At 35.7% G+C, this 24,351-nt stretch overlaps 1 protein-coding gene across 4 annotated transcripts in view; it reads right to left on the bottom strand.

Moving 5' to 3' along the window:
- Positions 1-32: 32 nt before the first annotated feature.
- Positions 33-24,351, bottom strand: part of Echdc1 (ethylmalonyl-CoA decarboxylase 1) — a 106,827-nt gene continuing 82,508 nt past the window's right edge. For all 4 annotated transcript variants that reach the window (XM_074075207.1, XM_074075200.1, XM_020163653.2 and 1 more), the window contains 3 exons: positions 22,961-23,013; positions 21,375-21,455; positions 33-1,608 (listed from right to left, as the gene is read on the bottom strand). In XM_074075207.1, the coding sequence (XP_073931308.1) occupies positions 1,200-1,608; positions 21,375-21,455; positions 22,961-23,013 (543 nt within the window). In that variant the 3' untranslated portion in view covers positions 33-1,199. The remainder of the gene's footprint in view (positions 1,609-21,374; positions 21,456-22,960; positions 23,014-24,351) is intronic.

Here is a 24,351-nt window from a genome sequence, read left to right as displayed (position 1 = left end):
AATAGGTATAAAAATAAACCTAAAACCTGTGAGACAGTTCTCAAACAGCTGGGATCATAGTTTATTTTCCTTACCAGTCGTCTTTAGTGGTGTTACAACATGGATTACTCAGATTTACAAACAGCATTAGCAGATACAAATTTACTTTATACATAACATAGACCAGAAAACCCACTTTTATTGGGTAGGTTTTATATCTTGGCAAAGTAGGAGGTATTGGTTAAACTTTGTAATCTAGAACTTGTTTCTGGAAAAATAATGTGAGTCTGTCTTTCTGTATTTTTTAACTTGAAACAGTAACATCATGTTGATAAAGCACATGTGAGTTATTTTTACTATAATTCTCAAGTGTGAATTAAATGTCAACAATAAAATCAAACTGCGACTACTGTCAGTACTTTGAAACTCACTATGCAAAAGTTTTTCATCTTGTTGGATAGGTTAGAACTGTGACTTAATATATTGATTTTCAAAGGAGTTAGTAAAATGATCAAAAAGTCTTGAGTTACGCATTTTTGTTAAATTTGCTATTAAAATACAGCTAGCTATAAAAGAAAAGTGTTTTTAGAAATGTGATGAAAATACAAATCTACATTATAGGGTGCTTTATGAATCTTTGAAACGTCCATCAGCAGTACTACTATGAGCTTGGAAATTTCAGCAAATACAAATGAATGGCCACTTTATACATATAGTCTGCTGATGTTCCATACACCACTGTTTAATAGATGATTTAAAATAGAAAACTAACTGAAAAGTTTATAAATAAGGCTCCACATTTGAAGGGAGCACCTTTTAAACGAAGAGTCATTTTTCATGACTGTTACAGCTACCTGGAGTAGAAGAAAAGGACTGATTATACTTTCTTATTTTCTTGTTCTCTGATTGTTAACTACAAGGTTGATTAAGTTATTTTTATAAATAGTTTTCAGGTAAGAAAGGACAAACATGAAAACAGCCCTAAGAGTAGACTTTATTTAAAAAAAATTAATCTATGTTGATTTAAGAACTATTATAGGAATACAGGAATTGACAGAAATTCTTAAGCAGAAAGTTGTATGTTAAATGTTGGCTAAACAAAATAGCCCAAAAAATTCAGATATTCAAAATATTACCAAAACAACTCAATACTAGTACTAGACTTGACAGTAATTCTGTTCACATTTAATAACTTTGTAATACATACCATTGAAGCTTTTCTATTTATTAAATTTTCCTTTCCTAGCAATAGCCTCTAAATTTGCTGGTCCACCCCACACTGTTCCTAAAAGATCTCTTTCATTCTGTAGTGCTTCCTCTAAGTATAGCTCTTTGCCCGAACAAACAGATTTTTTCATAGCTCTAACAACTTCTGGTGGCCCACTAACAAACTGCATTAGCCATGCTTGTGCCTCTTCTAGAGATTTAGTTTCATCTGAGGACTGCAGGACTTCTTCAGCCATTCCTATGTTTAAAGCTCTTTTGGAATCCAGTTTGAGGGCCCCACTTAACACTTTGAGAGCTTGTCTACTGCCAATGATTTCAACCAGCCGGGATGCACCACCCCAGCTTGGAATTATACCCATTTCTTTGTGGACAAATCTGATCTCACTTTCTGGAGTCATTAACCTGCAAAAGCGAAAGAGAGAATTTTATTGTGACTACACATACATGTAAAAATTATAAGGTACTATGTGGTTTGATCTGATAGGAAATCTCCACTGACCTTTTTAAGTAGATAAATATTAAAAACAGTGTTAGAAAAATAGGACTTCCATCTAGAATTTATTACATAGTACTTAACACTTTCCATTGTAAAAAACATTTTGGTTGTCCTTGCTTATTTGTAACTTTGCAAGTATGTTTCTATTTACCTTTCTAAAGTGAATAGTGGCCTAATGAAATGTGGATAAGGCAATGTTAAGTCCGTATTATTAAAAAGAAATTTCACAGTAAGTAAAGGTCCTCCTGCATAGTCCTCAGGGGAAAAAAAAAGAAACATGAAAAAATTTTAGCCCAACATCTTTCGAGCAATTATTTTCTGAGCACTGCCAATGCAGGCTGTGTTCTAGGTGCTATGAGAGAATGAGCACAACAAAATCCTTGTGCCTGAAGCTTGAGGGAAGGAGCGCTCAATAATGTAATGTCAATGTTGATGCATTTCATAAAGAACAGTAAAATGGAGCAAGGAATTAATGAGCTTCTGTGTTAAGGATGTGCTATTTTAAATGGAGAAGGTCTCTGAATATTTCAGCTGCTGCCTGAGGAAGTGAACAAAGCAAAACTGGGGAGAAAGTGTTTCAGCAAAAAGGGATTTCGAGTGCAAAGGCCTTAGAGTAGAACTACTTAGTATTTTTGGAGACTAAGCCAATTTAACCAGAATAAAGAAAGAGTAATAAGGGGTAAGTCAGAGGAGCAGACTCAAGAGGCCGCAGTAAGGAGGAGTTCAGATTTTATTCTTTAAGAAGTTATCTAGAAGAAGGATTAGCATCTGATGTAATGGCTGGTTTGGTTGGTGTAATGACTAGCATTTAATAGCACTTATACTAGTTTTCAAGGGTCTTTATATTAACTAATCCTCAGAACCACCTACATAGCACAATGTATAGATGTGTAAACTAAGGCAACAAAGTTAAATGGCTTAATCAAAGCCATACAACTATGGCAGAGCCAGCATTTAAGACACAGGCAGTTTGTCTTTATGTACTCTTTAACCACATGGGCACACACAATAGTTAGCTAGACAAAAGTAGAAGGGATAGCAATAAGGAGGTTGGATAGTGGCCTGGATTGGACAGACGTCCGTAAGTGGGAAGTAGACTAAAAAATGCCATGTGATGGTCAAGTTTCATTTTTAATATCCAGTTAGTGATCCTAGCTGGATTACTAAAGTTAGAATTTCTAACTAATGCCACAGTGGTAACAAACAAAGGTAATGTGACTGTTTCCTGAGGTAGACATGTCATATTTGGAGTCCAAGCACCCTAACTGCACAATAAAAAACGAAATCAGTCCTTGTGTGTGTATGTTCACATTTATTTGTGTATGTGTAAATGTGTGTATTGTGTACTTTGCATTTTATTAAGTAATTTAAGAAAAGGGCAAGCTCCAGTAAGCTCCCTTGGGACAAGCATGTTTACATCTCCCTTTTTTTTTTTTTTTTTGTGAAATACACTGAATTGATTGGGTAGCAGGTGGAAATGATAACACCTGAGGTTGAGGTTATTTATATTTGGGAAAACATTGTGAGAAATTGGAAGCAAATTAGATAGGCAGGCTTTAAATTGCAAGTTGAGGACTTAATTTCACTGAGGAATAAAAATGTCTTTCATCTGGTATGTAAATAGCTCAACACCCCAAAGAAAAATGGAAATCCAGACACAAACATACACAAATCAATGAACATATGAAAATGCAGGTCTTATTAGAAATCTATAAATTGCAAATTAAATAGAAACTTATGTTTTGATTATTAAAATTAGAAAGTTCTTTAAAAGATCAGATTCATTGTAAGAAAAAATGCTCTCAACTAGATACTTATTTACTGCTGGTAGAAGTATAAATGAGTAGAATCTTTGCTGTAAGATAACTTGTCAACATAGACACCTTAAACATTTTCAATCCTTTAAGTACTCTTTCTACTTACAGGATTTGTTTTTAGGAAATAATCTTTCATGGTTTATGTATGAAGTGTCCCCCAAAGGTTCATGTGTTGAAGACTTGGTCCCCAGCTGGTATAAGGGGAACAAATATGAGGGGAAATAAATGGCAAAAATGGCTCTGGGAATGTAAAGGAAACAAATCGCAGAAGTAACTTTGTTTTAGATAAAGGAGGCAGGAAGGCATCCTTAAAAGTAAACATCTAAGAAGATGTGAGGATGGGCTTCTCACCCAGATAATGAAGTAGAGTGGTTTTTTCTCCTAGATAAGGGAGACAAAGAAATGTTCCTAAAGTAAACATCTAAAGAGATGAACTATTGACCCCTGGGAAAGTAACACAGCAAACTTTCCCAAGATAAATGAAAAGGGGGTCTCACCAAAATAATGAGCAGTAGACATAAAATGTAGGAGACAAGCCTCAAGGAGAGTGTGGAGAATTCCCAGGCGAGCAGCCACACTGGTCTGGCAGGGAAAGAGTTAAGGCAATTTTATCTTGCCCTGGCTGAAAACAAGTAGAGCAACCTGCTCACTTGCAATAAAGCCTTGCTTGCAATAGAGGCGACTGCATAAACAATGACCATTAGGGCCTGGCTGGCGTCTGTGTTACCTCCTCAATTCTTGCTTGAGCACCTAGTAAACTTTTGAACCTGCTAAACTTCCTCTAAACAGAGTATTTAATTGCTGCTTATTACACATTAAAGTTGAACCTGATCTCTGAATCTGTTCCCTGAGTTTCTCAGTTGTCTTCCTCCCCACCAGGCTAACAAAAACCCACCAAACTACAACAGGAGAGGATGGACTAACGAGATGAAATACCCAGTCTGATAAGGATGGGGCGCAGCAAGATAGTTGGGTTCAGCAAGAATTAGCCAATTTTAGAAATAGCTTCAAAGTAAAATGGGGGGGATGCCTAAGTCAGGCCACTGTATTCTTTCATGGACTTCTGCTATTTGACAATTAAGTCCTTTCACTAATGCCCACCTGTCAGAATGCTTTGCTCTTCTTTCCACAAACTTTGTGCTTGCTTTAACTCTTAACTTCTGATCTGGGTCTTCAATCATCGACTATGCCAGGACATGAACTTGGCCAACAATCGTTTATCATAATTGGAGGCTCATCTGAGATTTTTCAATGAAGGATAAGTTGCTGAGGTCCAGGATGCCTTGCTCTCCTGCATCTTTTTTCCCAGCCCCCTGGGCGTAGACAAAGACTTCTATGAAACATCAAAACCTGGGCACCGCCAGCTAGTTACATATGAATAGCATGGCTGCTGGTCTGAAGCGCTGGGTTTAGGCTGTGCTGGAGTTGGTCAGCTCAGTCCCCTTAGCTACAGCAAAGGTGGAACACTGGTCTGACTTCATTCCAGTTTCCCTTCTGGTCTCACTCACTAAGGAGGGGATCTGAAAATCGTTGACGGAAGAAGCTGAAAGGTTACTCTGGCCAGGGTGACTACCCTGTGAGACCAGAAGGCTGAGAGGGTGACTTCCAGGACCTCCCTGGCCCAAAATATGACTGTGTATTGGAACCCCTCGAGCTACTCCTGACTCACAGCCAGACAGATCCCTGCACCACTTTCACAGTTCCTGTGGCCCAGGAGTGAAGTCCACTTACTTCTCACTCCTTGGAAGCAGAGGTGGTTTGTAATCCCTCATGTGTTGAGCTTGGGAACTTCTCTCTTTCTCTCTAGTGAGCTCCCTCCTTGTTTTCTCATTTTGTCCCTATGGACCCCTCTCAACCTTCCTGTTCTTGCAGCTCTGTTTACCTATCATTGCATAGGAAATTGCTTACCCCTCCACCTTAGGTTTTTGAAGCACTCCCTATCCTTTTGACCTTTGTGCATGGAGATAGAAAAGGAACTTCATAATCAGTAGTTAATCAGTTTCGGGGCACAGAGGGACTACAAAAATTTTTCCTCCAGAGTTATGGAACCTAATCCAGGGCCCCTCTGTGAAACTTACACATTAGTAGACTGGACTTCCGAAGATGGTTATATTTCCCAGTAGCACAAGCCCCTGGAGGAACCTGAAAAACTTCTGCCTCAGTTTCTGGATTATCTAATCGGGGCGGGGCGGGGTGTGTGTGTTGGAGGGGGGGGGACGTCTCTGCCACCTGGGAAAGACCCTGCTGTTATTAAGTCATTTTCAGCATTATCTCTTGGTGCAAGGGGCCTGTTTACTTGAGAATGAAAAAACCCACACATTTCCTATAGTTTAAATACCCATATTCCAGGAGAAGAAATATTTCTGCCCAAACCCGCAGCTTGACTTCTCAGGCAGATGCAGCTATTTTAAGACCTTTAGGCATATGTCTGATAGCCCTACTAGAAGCAAAAAGAAGCAGGGTTTCTTTCCCTTCAGGTTGAAATTTTAGCCTTCTGGTTAGGATAAATAAATATTCAAGAAGGCTCAATGGCAGATGCAAAAAAGGATATAGTGACCCAATGGGTGAAGAACTTGCAGCTAAAGCCAAGGACAGGAAAGAGACTCATGTGAGAGACAGGAAGATCTGGGCCACATCAGTGAAGATGGGAAAGTCCAGACAGGCCCACGCCCTCCACTTACCCCACATGAACAGAGTGGCCTGGAGGGGAGGGAGACATCCTTCACTGCCCACTAGGGAAAAGGGAAAACTCACAGGGATGCCTGGCTGAGGACCTCTTATTTCCAAACCCCTCTGGGATTTATTTTTAACAACTGGGAAGTTTTAGATCTGCAAAGCCGCAGAAAAGAAGGTCTTCATTTTCTACTGTGTGAGCACCTGGCCCCAATACTGGTTGGAAAATGGAGAGGTTTGGGCCCCAGAGGGAAGTATTGACTATCCTAGTATTTTGCAACTAGATTGGTTCTGTAAAAGAAAAGGAAAGGAAAATGGTGCAAAGTCCCCAACATACAATTGTTTTTTGCCCTAAGGGAAAATTCCTAGCTCACAGAAGGCTTAAAAAGAACCCAAGTCAAATCCCTCAATTGTAGCCAATTGACCCAGGTTAAACAGGCTAAAAGATAAGTTTATAACCCAATCTGTTCCAGTACAAATACATCTGAAATCTGGGGCAGCATATCCCCAACAGAGACAATATCCCCTTTCGTCAGAAAACAAGGAAAGGTTTATCTAAAATAATGAGGTTAAAACAACAAAAACTCCTAGTGCCCTACAGCAGCCAGTGTAACAATAAAACCCTTGGAGTCAGGAAACCAAGCAGGAACTGGAATTAGTACAAGATCTGAGACAGACATTCCCATCTGCCCTATGGTCCCTAACCTCTACACCCTGTTATCTCATATCCCAGCAGGTGCAGCCTGGTTTGTAGTCCTAGATTTAAAGCATCTTTCTTCTGCATTCCTGTGCATTCAGACTCTCAGTGCCTCTTTGCTTTTGAGGAAAAACGAAAAAAAAAAAAAAAAAGGCAATAATAGGGTCAATATAAAGATTTTTGACTCTTGGTATATTCTTCCTCCTGTCTGTAGTTTTTCTTGCTTGTGCTAAAAGTTTTGTTGTTCAAGGTCATTTTGAAATATAATTATCTTACTCAGCCATAATTAGGATATAACATTTCTGTAGATCTTAGTAAAATATCCAAGCAACAGTTCACCAAAAGCAAAGTATCTCACTATCCTGTTCCCCCCACCCCCAGGGAAGAGTGCTTAAGATTACTCTTAATATAATTATATAAATGTGTATTGGTCTAGCAAGCATTAGGCAAAAACTTCTTTTGATCTTGGAATTCCAGAAAACAAGTGACTAGTCACTAAAGCCAATTTCAGTTTTTTCATTTTTATGTGTGCTTCAATCTTAGCATGTCTAAAACTTTTTATGCATGTGTGTATGTGTGTGTATAAAACTAATAGGTAAAAACTTGCTGTTACTTCAAAAACTGGGTATCTTATCTCAATCAAGTTTACAGGAAATTGACTTTCAGACTAAAGAAAAAGTGACCATTTTAAAAGCCTCAAACAACAAACGACCACACCTGTGACTGGACTGTTTAATTATGTATACATTTTGTTCTCTGCTCCTAGCTCTTTTGTTTATTTAGACCTATACCCATGACTGTACTCCAAGATGGCTAACCGAGCTAAGTGCCTACTCTGCTTCTTCCCATGGCATGTCCTGGGTTGTAAAACAGATCTCCTTTCTCTGTATATACTATGCCTCTTTATTTGGGATCGTGGTAAATGACTGGACCTGGCATATGGAATCTCAGGAGTTTGCTACTTGGTTCCAAAATTCAGTTTCAGCTTTGGAGAAAATGCACTCTTCTTTAGGTACTGGCCACTCACAGTTGGTTGACCCTGGACAGACAGGAAGGATAAAATTGGCTCCCTGCAGCTGCTGGAATTGCTTTTACTCCAGGCACCTTCTTTTTGTCTTTCCACTCCAAATAGCATCAGCTGTTTTTTTGGTTTTTTTACTATGATCTGGAGAAATAGGGTAATAAACATCTAGATTTTTGCCATTTGTCTGACAAGACATTTTAAATTCTTTGTTTAGAGGCTTCTCTAAGCATCTGGGGGTCATTTATAATTTTGTGCTAACAACTGACAAAATTGTAAAGTAACAAAAAACCCAGGGTGTGTTGGAGAGTTTTATTGTAAAATGATTAAGCCTATTTTTTTTGCATATGCATATGTAAACACCTTAAGGATGGTTCTTACTGTAGAGCTGAAATAGAAAATTGTTACTTTTGCTTTGTTCTCCTGCTACTTTTAAGAAAACCAGTTTTCAAACTTTTCTCAATCAGGTCTCACTAAGATGCAGGCATTTAGAGGTTAACACTTGGGCTCAGACTAGAGAAAAAAAAAAAAACATAAAAGGAGCCATTTTAAACCCAGGTGGCAGCCTGCAGCAGGGATCTTGCAATCTGGGTATTAAAAAAAAAAAAAAAGGAAAGGCTCAAGTGGTAAAGTGCCTGCCTAGGGGGAGTGAGGCCCTACGTTCATACCCCAGCATCTCCCCCTGACAAAAAAAAAATGATCTTACGCTATTTCATTCTGTTAGAAATAAAGTTTGGGATTTCTTTCTTTTTTTCTTTTTAAATAATACATGGATCTAATATCAAATGGGCTTTCTGTAAATTGTTTTTATATAAAAAAATTTTAAGATTGCTTTTCTGTTTTTTTCACACAAATACAAGACTCTAAGTTAAAAGGTTGTACAAGTTATTTTCAATAAGTAGGAAGAAATATTTAAGGTGTTAAGGATATGGTTTTTGGAAAGCAAAAGATTAAAGGAAAAAATATTTTTGGATAAAAAAGGATTATGTAAAAGAAGGTTAGTCCTCAAGGATTGTCCCCCCAAAAAAGGGTCAAGGACCAGCCCTCCCAGAAGGTACAGAGTAAGTTGTCATAAAAGGGCAGATCATTTAAAAATGGAGCTTATATAAATAATTAAGTTGATTATAATCTAAAAGTACTGCTAAAGGCTTTGTAAGGTCAAAATTTAATATACTGATGTTAAACTAGAACCTAATTCTCTAACCTCATGACAACAAGGCTGTCTTAAAAATACTGTTTTGTTCTTGATAGCATTTACAAAAAACTGACTTAAAGGAAAGGTTTTTGTTCTGTCAAGATAACTGTCAGAGGTTTTGGTGTTATAGGTTGATACAAGAATTTACCAAGACAATCAAGTAATGTATTGTTACCATGGAATTCTGCTCAGTACTAGAGAAACCACAGGTTCAGAGATTTGAAAAATGAGCTATAGCCAACACTTCCTGCTGCATGTACGTCAACATCTCCTGACAAGTGGACACCCATACTAAAGTAATCCTTCATAAGACGAAATGGTTTAAAGAACAATCAATAAGTACACAGGCAACAGGACGGGTAAAAAAAAAAAAATCAAGTCTTGGTTACCATTGGTAACCTGGTTCCTTCCTTTATTCAGCTTCTTGGTTGTCATAGTCCTTCTAATGATTTTTGGCCCCTGCATCCTTAATTTGCTTGTTAAGTTTGTTTTTTAGAGGTTGGAGACATGAAGACAATCAAGCTCCAGATGGTGATGGAGGCGAAGCCATACATGCTGGAGACCTCCTCCTGGTACCATGGACCCCTTGGTAGACCCCCCTTCATCACCTCAGAGGAAGTCCTGACTAACTGTCCAGGGAGCTTGCTATGCCCTTTTATCAGCCTGAAGCAGTCAGGTGGAGCAAATACCCCTTTTCCTGACAGAAGTCAGGGTTACTTCTAGAGAGGGGGGATTGTGAGGGGAACAAATATGGGGGGGAATAAAATGGCAGAAGTTTCTCTGGGAATGTAAAAGAAACAAATGGCAGAGTAATTTTGTTTTAGATAAAGGAAGCAGGAAGGCATCCTTAAAGGCAAACATCTAAGGAGACGTGAGGAGCGGGCTTCTCACCCAGATAATAAAGTTCAGTGGTCTTTTCTCCTAAATAAGGGAGTCAAAGAAACATTCCTAAAGGCAACCATCTAAAGAGATGAAATATGGACCCCTAAAGGAAAGTAACACAGCAAACTTTCCCAAGATAAACGAAAAGAAGGTCTCACCAAAATAATGAGTGGTAGTCATAAAGTGTAGGTGACAAGGCTTTGGCAGAAAATATAAGATCCTACTCATACCATACATGAAAAAAATAAGCTGAACAATAGTTAGAGTTTATTTACATAAGCTAAATGTAAAACACAAAATCATTTAAGTACATAATGCAAGGCTTTTTGCCACTCAAAATCCAAATGTAATATAAAAATGCCAGACATGACTACATTTAAAAAGGCCTGCATTGCAAAAACAAACAAAATAGCAAAACCAAGCAGGCTCAAAGAACATACGACAAGCTAGTCAAACATATATAAAATATGTCAAAGGTAATGGTAGATATCCCTAATATGTGAATTAAAAGTACTAATAATTCACAAAACTATTTTAAATGGTCTCTAGATATATGAAAATATGATCAATTTAATTTACAACAGAGAAATGCATATTAAAATTATGCTGAACTATTATTCTTTACTCATTATACTGGGCAAAAATTCAAAAGCTTAAGTGTAGACTCTGGTAACAAGGCTAAATGATGCAGCTAGATGGAATGCAGGACTGGTCTATTTCCTCTAAAGGAGAACTTGGTAAGAACTAACATATATCTATTAATTTGTTAATACTCATTTATACCATTAGTAATACCAAAAAGCACAAACCAAGCTATTAGTTACAACATTCTACATACTGAAAACATAAAATTCAATAAACAAGAACGGGCAGACAAAACTAAATACAAAAATTAAATGAACCAAAGAACTTCAAATAACATCACATCAAAGAAAGAAATAACTTCTAAATACAATACATCATTTTTATTATTTATCCTTTGTCTGGGAGGAAAAAAATACAATGCAGAAAGAGCAAAACAGCAAAGTTATTAAACACTGGTTGATCTCAGTGAATGGTAAAAGGAAACTCATAACTTTTCTATAAATGTATAATTATTTCAAAATAAAAATAAAATTCCAGTTTCTCTTGTATCAAATACAATAGCAAAATATTAAATATTAGATATGTAATTAAATGTTTATAGGCTTTTGATGGTTAGAAGTTGATGCTAAAAATGAAGCAGGCTGAACTTCTCATCTTCTGTTTTTCTAGGGTAGTTGAGAGATTTTCTTCCCTTTCTCCACATTTTTAAAAGAATAATTAGAAAGTAAAATCAAGGGCCAGGCACTGGTGGCTCGCCCCTATAATCCTAGCTACTGAGAAGGCAGAGATCAGGAGGATCATAGTTCAAAACCAGCCCCTGGCAAATAGTCACCAGACTCTTTCGTGAAAAATACCCAACTAATAAAGGTCTGTCAGAGTGGCTCAAGTGGTAGAGTGCCTGCCTAGCAAGCATGAGGTCCTGAGTTAAAACTCCAGTACTACCAAACAAGAAGAAAAAGTTAAATCAAGGAATGAGTGCTCTAAATATGTTCTAAGACATACTTTGAAATCTTAAGCTTGCGAACAATCTAAGAAACTATGTTTAGAAAATAATTATTAATGAACCCTTTATAAATTAGGAATAATTGGGATCTACTACTCATTTTTTCTAAAAAAACATTTAAATCATAGTTAGAAAATAAAAAAATAAAAATACAGTTTACAAAGTTAATTTAGAATAATAAAGTTACCACTTTTTTCTGGCAATCAAATAGGACTATCAAAATGAGCAACAAATCTGGCAACTAGATGTCCTATGCCCAGCCCATTTATGTTAGGCAGAATGGCCTTGAAAAGAAGCCCATCCTCTAGTCCCCAGAACTTGTGCAAGTATTATCTTACATGGTGAAAGGACTTTGAAGATGTAATTAAGGTTACATTCTTAAAATAGGGAGATTTTGTTAATATTATCTGAGTGCACACAAGTTAATCCTGAGAAAACTTAAAAGCAGAAAATTTCCTCCAGCTGGAATCAGAGAGATGCAGTAGAAGAGTAATAAGAAAGTATGAGAAGAACTTAAACCACCTTTGCTGTCAGCGCCAAACGGAAAGCATTAGAAGGAATGCAGGCAGCCTCCGGGGCAGAGCTCTAGCTCTGGTTAATAGTGAGCAAGGAAATAGGCATCTCAGTCTTATAAGAGCACAGATATGAATTCTGTCAATTTGAAGCTGGGTTATCCTGGAAGTGGATCCTTGCCTTGAGTCTTCAAAGCTCAATTCAACTATATTGAGTCGAGCCTTGAGAGACAAAGTTTAGAGAAACCACTGAGCCCAGTCAGACTTTGGATTTATTCATCTGTGAAATAACAAACTGATGTTTTAGATCAATAAATTTGAGGTAATTTGTTACAGCAGCAATGGAAAATTACTATGCATATATACATATACACACCTACATTTTCTTAGTTCATATTTTATTCTAAATATTTTTAATTTGTCAAGGCAGATATAAAAATTAGAAGCAAACTATTTATCACATTTCTAGCCTTTAAATTCCACCTCAATTTGTCATCAAAATGGAATCATAACTCTGAGTGCCGGTGGTTCATGCCTGTAATCCTAGGTTCTTGGGAAAATAACTGACAAGGTACTGATAAATTTGAAGAAAATATCAGCTACATGAACTTGCACTGATTAATCACTTCCTTGTAACTGAGATCAAGAGGATAGTGGTTCAAGGCTACCCTGGGCAAATAGTTCCCATCTTCAAAACAAAACCAGAACAAAAAGTGGACTGGGGTGTGGTTCAAGCAGTAGAGTACCTGCTTTGAAAAACAAAGCCATGAGTTCAAATCCTATTCTCACCAAAAAAGAAAAAAAGAATCAAGATGCTTGAGTGATTAGGCTTGCAGTCTAGAGGAATGTCAATTTTTAATTCATGAGTTCATTTTTTGTTTTTAAAAATCCACTTTCTCTTAGAACGACTCAACAGAATGCAACTTAATTTGAGGGTCTATATAGGTATACATTAAATCTGTTATGAGCTGGTGATTCCAGAGTTTTCTGAGAGAGCAATGTTAAAATACTGTATGAGTTATTTCTTGTGTAAAGTCATATTAAGTGTATATTAAGTATATTTCCATCTGTTGAAGTCTTTCATAAGAATTGGGCGAGCAACTTGGATGAAAAAGTCAGTTGAGTGATTTCCAGACAATTCTCCAGGGTAAGAAAGCTTAACAGGGCCCAAATATATTATGTACATACACACACACACACACACACACACACACACACACAGACTCTGAAAAGGAACTTATCTTTTTAGTAGAAAGCTATGAAAGCTTTTGCTATTCTTTTGGTACAAGCAGATTTTTTTTAATTTAATTTAGAATATAATTAAAATAATTTTTCCTACAAAATAACTCACAAGGTACTGATAAAAGTTGGGGAAAACATAAGCTAGAGGAACTTGTATTGATTAATCACTTCTTTGTAACTGGGGTTAATTATGTAGGTTACTCAAGAGGCAATGCTCTCTGTTAACTTAAGCACAATAGCTGCTCTTGGTTTGGGGTTTGAAAAGGGCTGAGTGGTCTAGTACAGTGCTTTTCAAACTTCTATGGTAAAAGATCAGATTCTTCACTTTTTAAAAAAGAAATCTGTTGATAGGTAAGATACCTAAAAAACTACATAGCACTTGTTGCCCTCAATGCAGAGAAACTAAAGCAGATACTTTAAAGCAACTGAGGCCAATAGGAGAAGGGGACCAGGAACTAGAGAAAAGGTTAGTTCAAGAAGATTTAACTTAGAAGGTAACACACATGCACAGGAAATCAATGCAAGTCAACTCCCGGTATAGCTACCCTTATCTCAACTAGAAAAAATTCTTGGTCTTTCCTATTACTGCTTATACTCTCTCTTCAACAAAATTAGAGATAAGGGCAAAATAGTTTCTGCTGGGTAGCAAGGGGGCAGGGGGGCAGAGGGAGGGGTCGGGGCGTAAGGGAGGGGGTGGGGGAAGGGGAGAGAAATGACCCAAACATTGTATGCAGATATGAATAAAATAAAAATTAAAAAAAAAAATTTGTACAGTTATCCCCCCATAATCATTGCTTCCAAGACCCACAGTAAATGTCTGAAACCTTATGGTATCAAACTCTACATATACTATTTTTTCTATACATATCCATCTATGCATACACTGGACAAAGGGAAGATACACCTTTTAGGTAGATGGAGCAGCGTACCATGAGATTTCATCAGGCTACCCAGAACACTATGCAATTTAAAACAAAATTGTTTACTTCTGGAATTTTTCACTTAATATTTTTAGATTTCAGTTGGCCATAATTGAAATTGTGAAAAACAAAACCCTAAGTATGGGGGTACTACTGTAATTGGTTGTAGACAAATGCTTTAAAAAATATAAAATATCTGTGAATGGCTGTGGCTGGCATATGTGGGTGCTAAAAATATTTAATTAATAAAAACACTTCCAGAAAAGTTGGTCCATAAATGAACACAATTTCACTGGAAAAATTCTCTAAAAATATATCTGGTATAATACTGCATTTATCTGATAAGAGAAGAGTACCCTCAAATATCTCATAACAAATAAAAATAAATATTTAGTAAGATTCTAGGACATATTATGCTTTCTTCATTTAAAGAATAACATAACAAGGCATTTTAGCAGTATTAGAGGATTAAATACTCTCTGGCTACTTAACCTATTTTTTTTACACTTTGGCCTAAACGTGTGTGTGTGTGTGTGTGTGTGTGTGTGTGTGTGTGTGTGTGTGTGGTACTGGGGTCTGAACTCAGGACCTTTCATCCACACTCCAAGCTCTTTTTCCTTTAGTTATCTTTGGGGGAGGGTTTCATGCTTTTGTCCAGGGCCAGCCTCAGACTGTGATCCTACTAACCTACAGCCTCCCTGTACCTGGGATGACAAGTGTGTGTCACCATGCCTGGCTTACTGCTTGAAATAGGATCTTGCTAAGTTTTTCCCTGGTAGGCCTCAAACTACAATCCTCTAGATCTTTGCCTCCTGAGTAGCTGGGATTGTAGGTATGAGCCACTGTGCTGGGTTGTCCTAAACATAGACTAGTCCTAAATACAGATAAGGAGTAAATGTGAAAGGTGATGCAGAAGTCTAATAAATATTGAAGGTGAACCTCAGATACTATGTTAAAAAGTTTTCTCCAAAGAACATCTTTAAGATCTTAATTTGCATTTAATTTTATGTAAGAGGATTTTTACATGTATTAATGTACACTTGTATATAAACTTAGAACTCTATAGATATATATTTAATTATTTATTTTATATTTATATAACTATATATTTAAATCATATAACCCATAAGAAACTTATTTTAGGGTAAAGTATGGGAAGAATTTAATCCTTTCTTCATCTCCTATTACCCAGAAAGCCAATGACTGCTTCTTCAGAGAATAAAGGGTAGCAGGATCATAGTGCAATCTGCATTGATGACAGCAGAGGGCACCATCATATGAAATGATGGCTTTTCACTATGCAAAAATCTGCTCAATTAGGTTTTACTAGTTTTCAAACAGGTTAGGAATTTGGTAAATTGTCTCATATACTGACTCTTTTAAAATCTCTGTATGAGTACAATTTGACATATTTTTAACTGATAAACTGAAATGAGTCATAAATTGTAAAAAAGAAAAACTACTATAAAATTTTACTACTTTGCATGAATTGGTTCACTGAATCTTTTCTCATACTATATCTATTACATGATGATATCATTTCTATGAAGCTGAAGTAGAAAAAATATTTTTATAGAACACTTACTTTATAAAATTAAAGGAAAGCAAGAAAGAAATTACCATGAAATTCAGGGTACAGTTAACCCCAGGTGGACATGAGTAGTTCTTATTGAGAAAGCTAAGTGGGTATTCTGAAGCACTGTCTGAAGCTGACAGTGCTTCAATTCTTGACCTGAATCATGGTATATAATTTCTTATTTTGTAATAAGTCATGAAACAGAGTATTTATGTTTTATATTCATAGAACCAAAATATTAGAAGGCTGTACCAGAAGACAGGTGTATTTTAAAGACACAGAAGATAATGATAAAATATTATATATGTAAAAATACCTACTTACAAAATAGGGATTCTAAACTAAGGGTTCATGGAAGTCATTTTATGTGAAATCTCCTAATATGGAAGCCCTAGTTTTCATTACATTCTCAAAATACTAGAAGATCAATATAGAAATATCATCCAGGTACTAATAAAGATCAAGTTATTACAGAAGTAATTAAATTCCCATATTGTATGTTATTATTTAAATAACATACAATAAAACATACCTAATGCTAGAAGAGTTTCTGGTTAGAGAAATCATTGTCTATATTCATTAAGTTAAAAATGCAGATATGCTTAGACCCAAATTTTCTTTCTGATAAACTATAAACAAATAGAATGGCATTTTATTCTCATTATATATATTTCTTTAAATGATAATGACTATGTAAAGCAAAAATATAAAAATTGTGGAGTTATACCATGTAGAAAACAAAATGTATACCAACAATACACAAAATATAGAAGGTAAACAGAAGAATATTGTAATGTTCACATGTAATATTTAAAGTTGGACTGAAAACTTTAAGATGCATATGCCAACTATCAAAAAACCCAATACATAGGTATATAATCAAAAACAGAGAAAAATGGGATCATAAAAATAATCTAGAATGAGGTGGAAAAGAGTAAAGAGAAATAAACATATGGGACAAGGAGAAAAATATTAAGATGGTAGACTGAAACCCAATCATATTGATAACAACATTGACTATAAATATGCAGCAAATTCTCCAATTAAAAGGTAGCGATTACCACCTGGATAAAAAAGCAAGACCCTAATATATGTTGTCTACTATTAGAATCTATTTGAACAATTTAACTCATATAGGCAGACTGAAGTGAAAAGATAGAAAAATGTTAATCATAAGAAAGTTGGGGTGGCTGTATCTATCACACAATACAATCTTGATTGGACCCTAGCCCAGCAAAAAGACAAAGACACTATTATGATAACTGAAAACAATGTGAATGGTGTCTGTAAATTAAAAGTATTATTTTAAAAAAGAAAGAAAAAACAAAACCAAAAGGAAAAAAAGCACAAGTACTGGGTCTCTCTTAATTTCCTGGTTTTTTAATTGTACTGTGGCTATCTAAGACACAGTATTAACATTTGAGGAAACTGAATGAAATGCGTATGGGAATTATATACATGATATTTACAATTTTTTCCTAAGTCTGTAATTATTTCAAAATGAGAGGTTAAAAGTATTTTAAAAGTTAAAAAACAAAACAAAACAAAACAAAAACCTCTGCTCTTCAAAAGACACTAATTAGCTGGGAATGGTGGTATATGTCTATAATCCCAGCACTCCTTGGGAGGCTGAGGCAGTAAGATCTCCAGTATGAGGACAGCTTTGGCTATATAGTGAGACTTTGTCTCAAAAAACAAAACAAAGAAGACACTAATAATAAAGTTTTTAAAAAGCAAGTCACAGGCTAAGAGAAAATATTCCCAACATTTATATTTGAGAAAAAGATACAATTTTTATGTAAAAATTTTATCCAGAATGTATAAACACCTGTTATAACTCAATAATAAGAAAAATCAAATTTTAAAAATGTTCAAAAGATCTGAAACAATATAATGAAGATCTATCAATAGTTCAGTAAGTACTGGCAAGATACTGAGCATCATGTCATTAGGGAAATTCAAATTAAATCATGAGGTCCTACAGAGCTCTTATCCACCAAATGGCTAAATATAAACACCTGAGAGTACCAGGTGTTGAAATATATGTAATACAGCTAAAACATTCTTCCATTGCTGACAGAAATGGGAACTTGTACAACCCAACTAGGAAAAGTTTAAGAAAACAATTTGTTAACTTCTTAAGTTACGCATACAATAAACATAATCCAACTATTTTTCACTTATTCATCCAAAAGAAACAAAAACATATTCCCACATAAACAATTAATTGTATGTTGATATGCACAATAGCTTCATTCATAATAGCCCCAAACTGGAAATAGCTCATGTATTCATCAGTCTGTGATAATCACATGCTGTATAAGCATAGAAAGGTACATTGCTTAGCAGCAAAATAAAGCATACACGCACACAGTAACACAGATAAATACAGTAAATACTTCCCAACATTAAGAAGAAATGAAGTATTGATACTTGATACAACACGTATGAATCTCAAAATAATTAAACTGAATGAAAGAAACCAGACAACAAAAAGTACATATATTATTATGAATCTATTTACATAAAACACTAAAAAAATCTACCTTAGGTTTACTGGAGACTTCAAAATGAAGGATTAGAAGCTTCCTTTGTGTGACTCCATGATGAAAAGGGTCAGGAGAACAAAGAGCAATTATATTCCAAGGACAGAGAGAGAAGAAGAGCATCAGGAATAAAGAAATATGTGACAAGAGAGCTAAAAAGCACAGAGAAACAGAAAGGCAACACAGAGAAAACAAGGAAACAGTCTGCAGCTCCAACCCCCAGCTCCCCAGAGGAGAACTGGAAGCTTCAACCACAAGGTAAGCCTGGTCAGAGGCAGAGAGCCCTGCAGACAGCAGACTGGCGATCCTATCTGCAAGAGAAACCCAGTTCTCATAAGATTTATACTTAGTGCAGAGATTTGGTGTGACATGCCCTGCATAGCAGCCCCACAGAGAAGAAATCCATTGCATTGCTTCCCATATCTCACAGTGCTATTGCTAGGTACCCACCCTGAGAGGAGGTCTATTGTTTGAGACTGACCTAAAAACAAGGAACAATCACAAGTCAGGGAACCTGGGGACATCTTGCCAGTGTCTCGGTTGTGGAGAAGGGGAGGGTGGGATTTGGACCTGAAGCAGTTTAAGCAGTGAAGAGCTAGGGTGTAGAGAGCAAGGTGGTAGTCAGTCACCCTGCTCTCTGTGCTGAGACAGTCAGGTTGTTTGTGGACTACTGTTGGGATTGAGAGCTCCCAGCTTGTGCCCAGTGGACTGCTCAGTCTCTGAGCAGCATAAACACATGAAAAATGTTCAGTATCTCCAGCCATCAAGAAAATGCAATTCAAAACTATGCTGAAATTCTACCTTACTCTAGACAGAATGGCTATCATGAAGAAAACAAAAAAGAACAAATGCTGCCAAGGATTTGGGGATGGGGGAGGGATCCTTACACACTATTGATGGGAATGTAAATTAGTCCAGCCATTATGGAAACTCCCATAAGATACTGCTATACCAGTCCTGGGCATATACCCAAATGAATCTACTAAGTCAGCAAACAAAGGAGATATCCATGTTTATAGCAGCAATATTCACAACTGCCAAATTATGTAATCAGGCTAGGTACCCAGAAACAGGAATGAATAAAGAAAATGTGGTATATATACACAATGGAGTATTATTTAGCCATAGAGAAGAATGACACCATGTTGTTGTGGGAAAAATGTATGGAACTGGAGATCATCTTAGTAAGCAAAACTGTCAAAACAAAGAAAAAAAAAACCCTCCAAATATTGCATGTTTTCTCTCATATATGGAATCTAGATGGAAAAAACAAAAACAAGAAAGTAGAAAGGGTCTATTTGGGAAGAGGAAAGGGACTGGGGCAGAGGGACTGCAGAGAGAAGTTAAGAGAAGGTAATGGAGTAAATGGGATCAGAGTATATTACATACATGAAAATGTCATAATGAAACCCATTATTTTGTATAATTAATATAGTCTAACTAACAAGAAAATCTACTTTACAGTGAGAAAGTGATTAGCATTTGCATTGGACTAGAAGTGGGAAATGATTGTGAAAGGATGTATGTAAACAGGAGGTAACAACAGTATTCTACATCTTAACTGTGACAATAGCTACATGCATTAACATTCATTTACACTAAGACTTAAAATGGCTTCATTTAACTATATGTTATTTATATTTCAAAAAAGTTAATTTTAAAAATTATTGAAATGCTGTATATCATAATGTGTTGAAATATTTAAACATGTACCAGACAAGAATGGCTTTGTCTTTAACATCTAAAAGCAAGTCAATAGGTGATTGAAACGCTCCTTAGTATATGTGCCAATATTTTTCTTAGCCAAGAACAAGTGTAGAATAAGTAAGAAAAAGGAGTGAGGCTGAGGTTAGGTTTAAGGTGGAAAATATCCCAAATGAAAAGAGAATGAGTTAAAAAGTACACCAGAACATTATTATATAGACATTTCTGTAATAGAGTTGTAGTATACAGTAACTTTAAGATTATAAGCAATACTTAGTGCTCATTGATTGAACTTCAGGTGAATCATTATACTAAAATCTATACATTTGTGGTCTGATTTAAACTGATCTGTAGGTTTAAAGGAGATATTTTCTTTCCTTTTTTTTGCAAGACTGGGGTATGAACTCAGAGCTTCTTATTTACAAAGCAGGTGAGCCACACCTCCACTCTGGAATTTTCATTTTATAGACAAAAACCTTAGACTTAGAACGGTGAAATAGTTACATCCTCAAAGTTAAATAGATAAAAGTGGCAAACTAAGACTGAACCTAAGACTACCTTACTCCAGTGCTCAGATTTTTTACTGATTTGCCAGTTTACCTTCAATTATAACATTTAAAATATAGTATACTGGCTGTGCTTGTAGGTTTTGGGAGCAGTACAGAGAAAGCAGCTTCAAACACATGTAAAACATTAGGTTTTACAAAATGTCATTCCTATATGGTAGAGCTACAGCTATATAAGTAGTATAGCCCTCAAGTTCTACATAGTACAGCTACATAGTATAGTATAGATGTCAAATTCTAGAAATTGAAGAGCTACTGATCCCACAGGATTTTCTTCAACTTTATTCCCTAGTCTACCCAAAAGCCCTACGAAGTTGCTATAAACCGTAGGGTGAAGACATGAGATAGATTTCAGAAAACCTCTTTCTACTGGTAAGAGGACAGGTACAGAGTCTCTCGCCATTCTCTTTTAAAACTTTTTTCACTTGTTTAGATTTTTGTATAACTCTCTTGGATTTTACAGTTTCATGTATTTCCTTAGGTTTCTTCCTCAAGAGCTTTGCTAATATAGATTTGATTTACTCAAATTCATTGTGTTTGCTTATTTTTAAATGTATAGTAACAAGATAATAGTAATTATACTAAACTCACATTCTCTAATGACTGACAAAAAGAAAGTATTCACTAATTGATTATCTGTTTAAGCATATAAAAGATTGAAATTAAGGCAAAAAATGAATCTGAGCATATGCTACTTATGTTTATACCAGAAGTAATGCAATTTTTATCCTACCTGAAATCACATGCTGTAGTAAATTCTGCTCCTCCACCCAATGCCCGTCCTTGCACCAGTGCAACGCTTATTAAAGGTAGTCTGGATATTGAAGGAAAAATGGATGTGAATATTTCTAATTTCAATATTAATTTACAAATGTAATTTCTTAAATATCAAAATGCAGTAGAAACAAAATTATTGTACTGTGTATAACAAACATAAAGCGTAGTGGAACCTTCAACTTGTGAATGAAGAAAATAAAAAATAGTACAATACTAAAAATATAATAATTCATATTAAATGCAATATAAACTTATCAAAATACCTCCCTGAATTATGATGTGTTTTTAAAATAAAGCATATTGCAACTTTTTTCAAATACTGCTACCTTGGTATAACTTACAGGTCCGGGAACTTCTCAGCAGGTAAATCGAAAATAATTCAATGTGATACTCTATAGTCCATTTTTATTAGTATCAGCTTAAAGGTGGTGAAATTAAGGTTGTATGAAAAAGGGAGAAAATGTGGTCCAGAAGTCAGAGCTCCAAACTGTGTATTGAAGATTTCAATAAAAAAAACTTCTCAATTCTGTCTGAAATGATCCATAGACTAATCCTATGTATAGGCATTACTTTGTACTAAAAACAAATCTCTTACTTTTCCTGTGGGCAAAGACCCATTTTGCAAAAGTGTATGAATACAACAAGATAAGTCTAAAATGGTTTCAAAGAATGGATTTTTTTTTTTTATAGATTATAACCAGAATGTAAAGCTGCAGATTTAGGGTAACTGGGTATTTCTTAAACATACACTGCTCCTGTAGAAATAATTATTTAAAAAGCCTTTTTCAGACAGAAAAAAAAAATCAAGTATAATAGGTGAGAGAGGTGAACATATGCTAAGACAATGAAAAATATTTTAAAATACTAATGTTGTAATTCTACTGTTCTTTCCAGGCTCTTGGATACGATGAGTATCTATCATCTCCTGATCAATGCCTTTAATCTGTTCTAGTAACAGTCTTTGACTCTTTCCCCATACCTATTCCTAAAGACAATGCTACATTAGCTTTTTAGGGAAAGGAGTAAAATTCTTTTCTCCCCTCACTTCTCTTATTTATAAAACATTTGTATATATTTCACTAACATTTAATTAAATGACTGTTCTACATGCCACAGAGAAATTGTTCATGTGACGATTCATGCTTGTGATCCTAGCTACTTGAGAGACTGAGATAGGGAGGACTATAGTCAAAGTCAGCCCAGGCAAAAAGTTCATGAGACTGCCATCTTGAAAAATGGCTGGGACAATGGCATAGTGATCAGGGGGATCCAATTCCAGGCCAGTCCCGGTTAAAAAAAGAAAAAAAGAACCAGAGCACAAAAGGCTATAGGTGTGGCTCAGTGGTAGAGTGACTATCTAGCAAGCAAAATGCCCAGAATTCAAACTCAGTATGGTAGGAATAAATACAATTTGAAAATCATCTATTATTTAACTGATACAAAGAATGGAATAATAAAGAGCTAAAATTTTGGTCTTTAGAAACTGTACTTTAATTTATTCATTTTCTTTTAGAAACTATTTTTAAAAGAAAGATATACTACCTCGTAAATCTTGTCAAGGTGTTTTGCATGAACATAGATAAGGCCATTCCATCCTTTAACAACAAAAAAGAAATATAAACACAAAGTTATCGTACAGTCACATAGGAAATATTTTAAAAATTCAGATTTTTAGAAAGTAATGAGACCAAGAATATACCAAACCTTTTTAAAATGAAATTTCCATTTAAAATGTTTTGAGGCTATCTGAACTGTAAGTGATACTGTATTTGATTCTTGATGCCTCGGACTCTGACAGCTCAGGTTTATATGAGGTGTGAGAATCAGATCAAGTACCTAGAACAGTGTGTGTTCTACTCAGGGCAGTGTGGAGGAAAGGTACTCTCACTTATTATCCCTCAGAGGTTAACAGACGAAAGAAGGGAAGAAAAGTTACAATAAGCTTTGATATTTTTTGCAATTCTAAGGCTGTTATCTTTGATTCCCCACAAATTATAAACTTCTTCTTAAAAGTAGACCAAATTCAGCAGGCAAGGTAACTCAAGCCTCTAATCCCAGCTACTTGGGATGTGAAGATCGGGAGGATAATGGTTTGGTGGAGGCCAGCCTGTGCAAAAATGGTCACAAGACCTCATCTCAACCAATGCCTGGGTGTGGTGGCGATGCATGTCATCCCAGCTATGTGGGGTAGCACAAATATTTGGATCCCGTACATGCTGGACCTGGGCATAAAGTGAGACTCTATCTCAAAAACAACCAGTGTTAAAAGGGATGGTGGAATGGTCCTGTGTTCAACTTCCAGCACTGCCAAAAAAGGAGAAAAAGTCATTGTCTATTATTTTTTACCTAATATACTTTCTTGAATACAGGCCTTCAGCCTTATCCCAAAAGATTATCCTCAAAATTTGTATTAATCTCCCATTTGCCAAATTAAATGTCTTATTCCTGATATCATCTTCTCTCCCAACATAACACATAGTGCTTTTCTTTGTCCAGTTTCTTCAATCTGATCCCCACCCCCTCTTAGTTTCTAGCAACATTTTACACTCCTGGTTTTCATCCTGCTTTTTTGATTGTTCTTTTCCAGTTTTTTTTTCCCTTGGTTCTTATTTAGCAAATCCCCTAGATGTTTGTATTCTCAAAACTGCAATCCATGATGCTCTTCCTTTTCTTTATTTACAATTTTTTTCCTTGAAGGCTTATCTACTTCCACTACTTCAACTACTATTTTTATGTGAAGCATTAAAACCTACTAGACATTTCAACATTCTGCCAGCACCTCAAACTTGGGATAGCAAAACCAACTGGGAGTAAAAGAGCTGAGTGTGAATTCCAGCACTACCACTTAAAAATAAAATGAACTTGAGCAAATCTTAACTGTTTAGTCTCCTTACCTATAAGAAATGAGGAATAAAAATTATCTGTTCTATTTG

This window comes from Castor canadensis, chromosome 1 (genome assembly GCF_047511655.1).
Source record: "Castor canadensis chromosome 1, mCasCan1.hap1v2, whole genome shotgun sequence".
Taxonomy (NCBI): domain Eukaryota; kingdom Metazoa; phylum Chordata; class Mammalia; order Rodentia; family Castoridae; genus Castor; species Castor canadensis.
The sequence above is the reverse complement of the archived record's forward strand: the minus strand, read 5'-3'. Positions and strand labels throughout refer to the sequence as shown.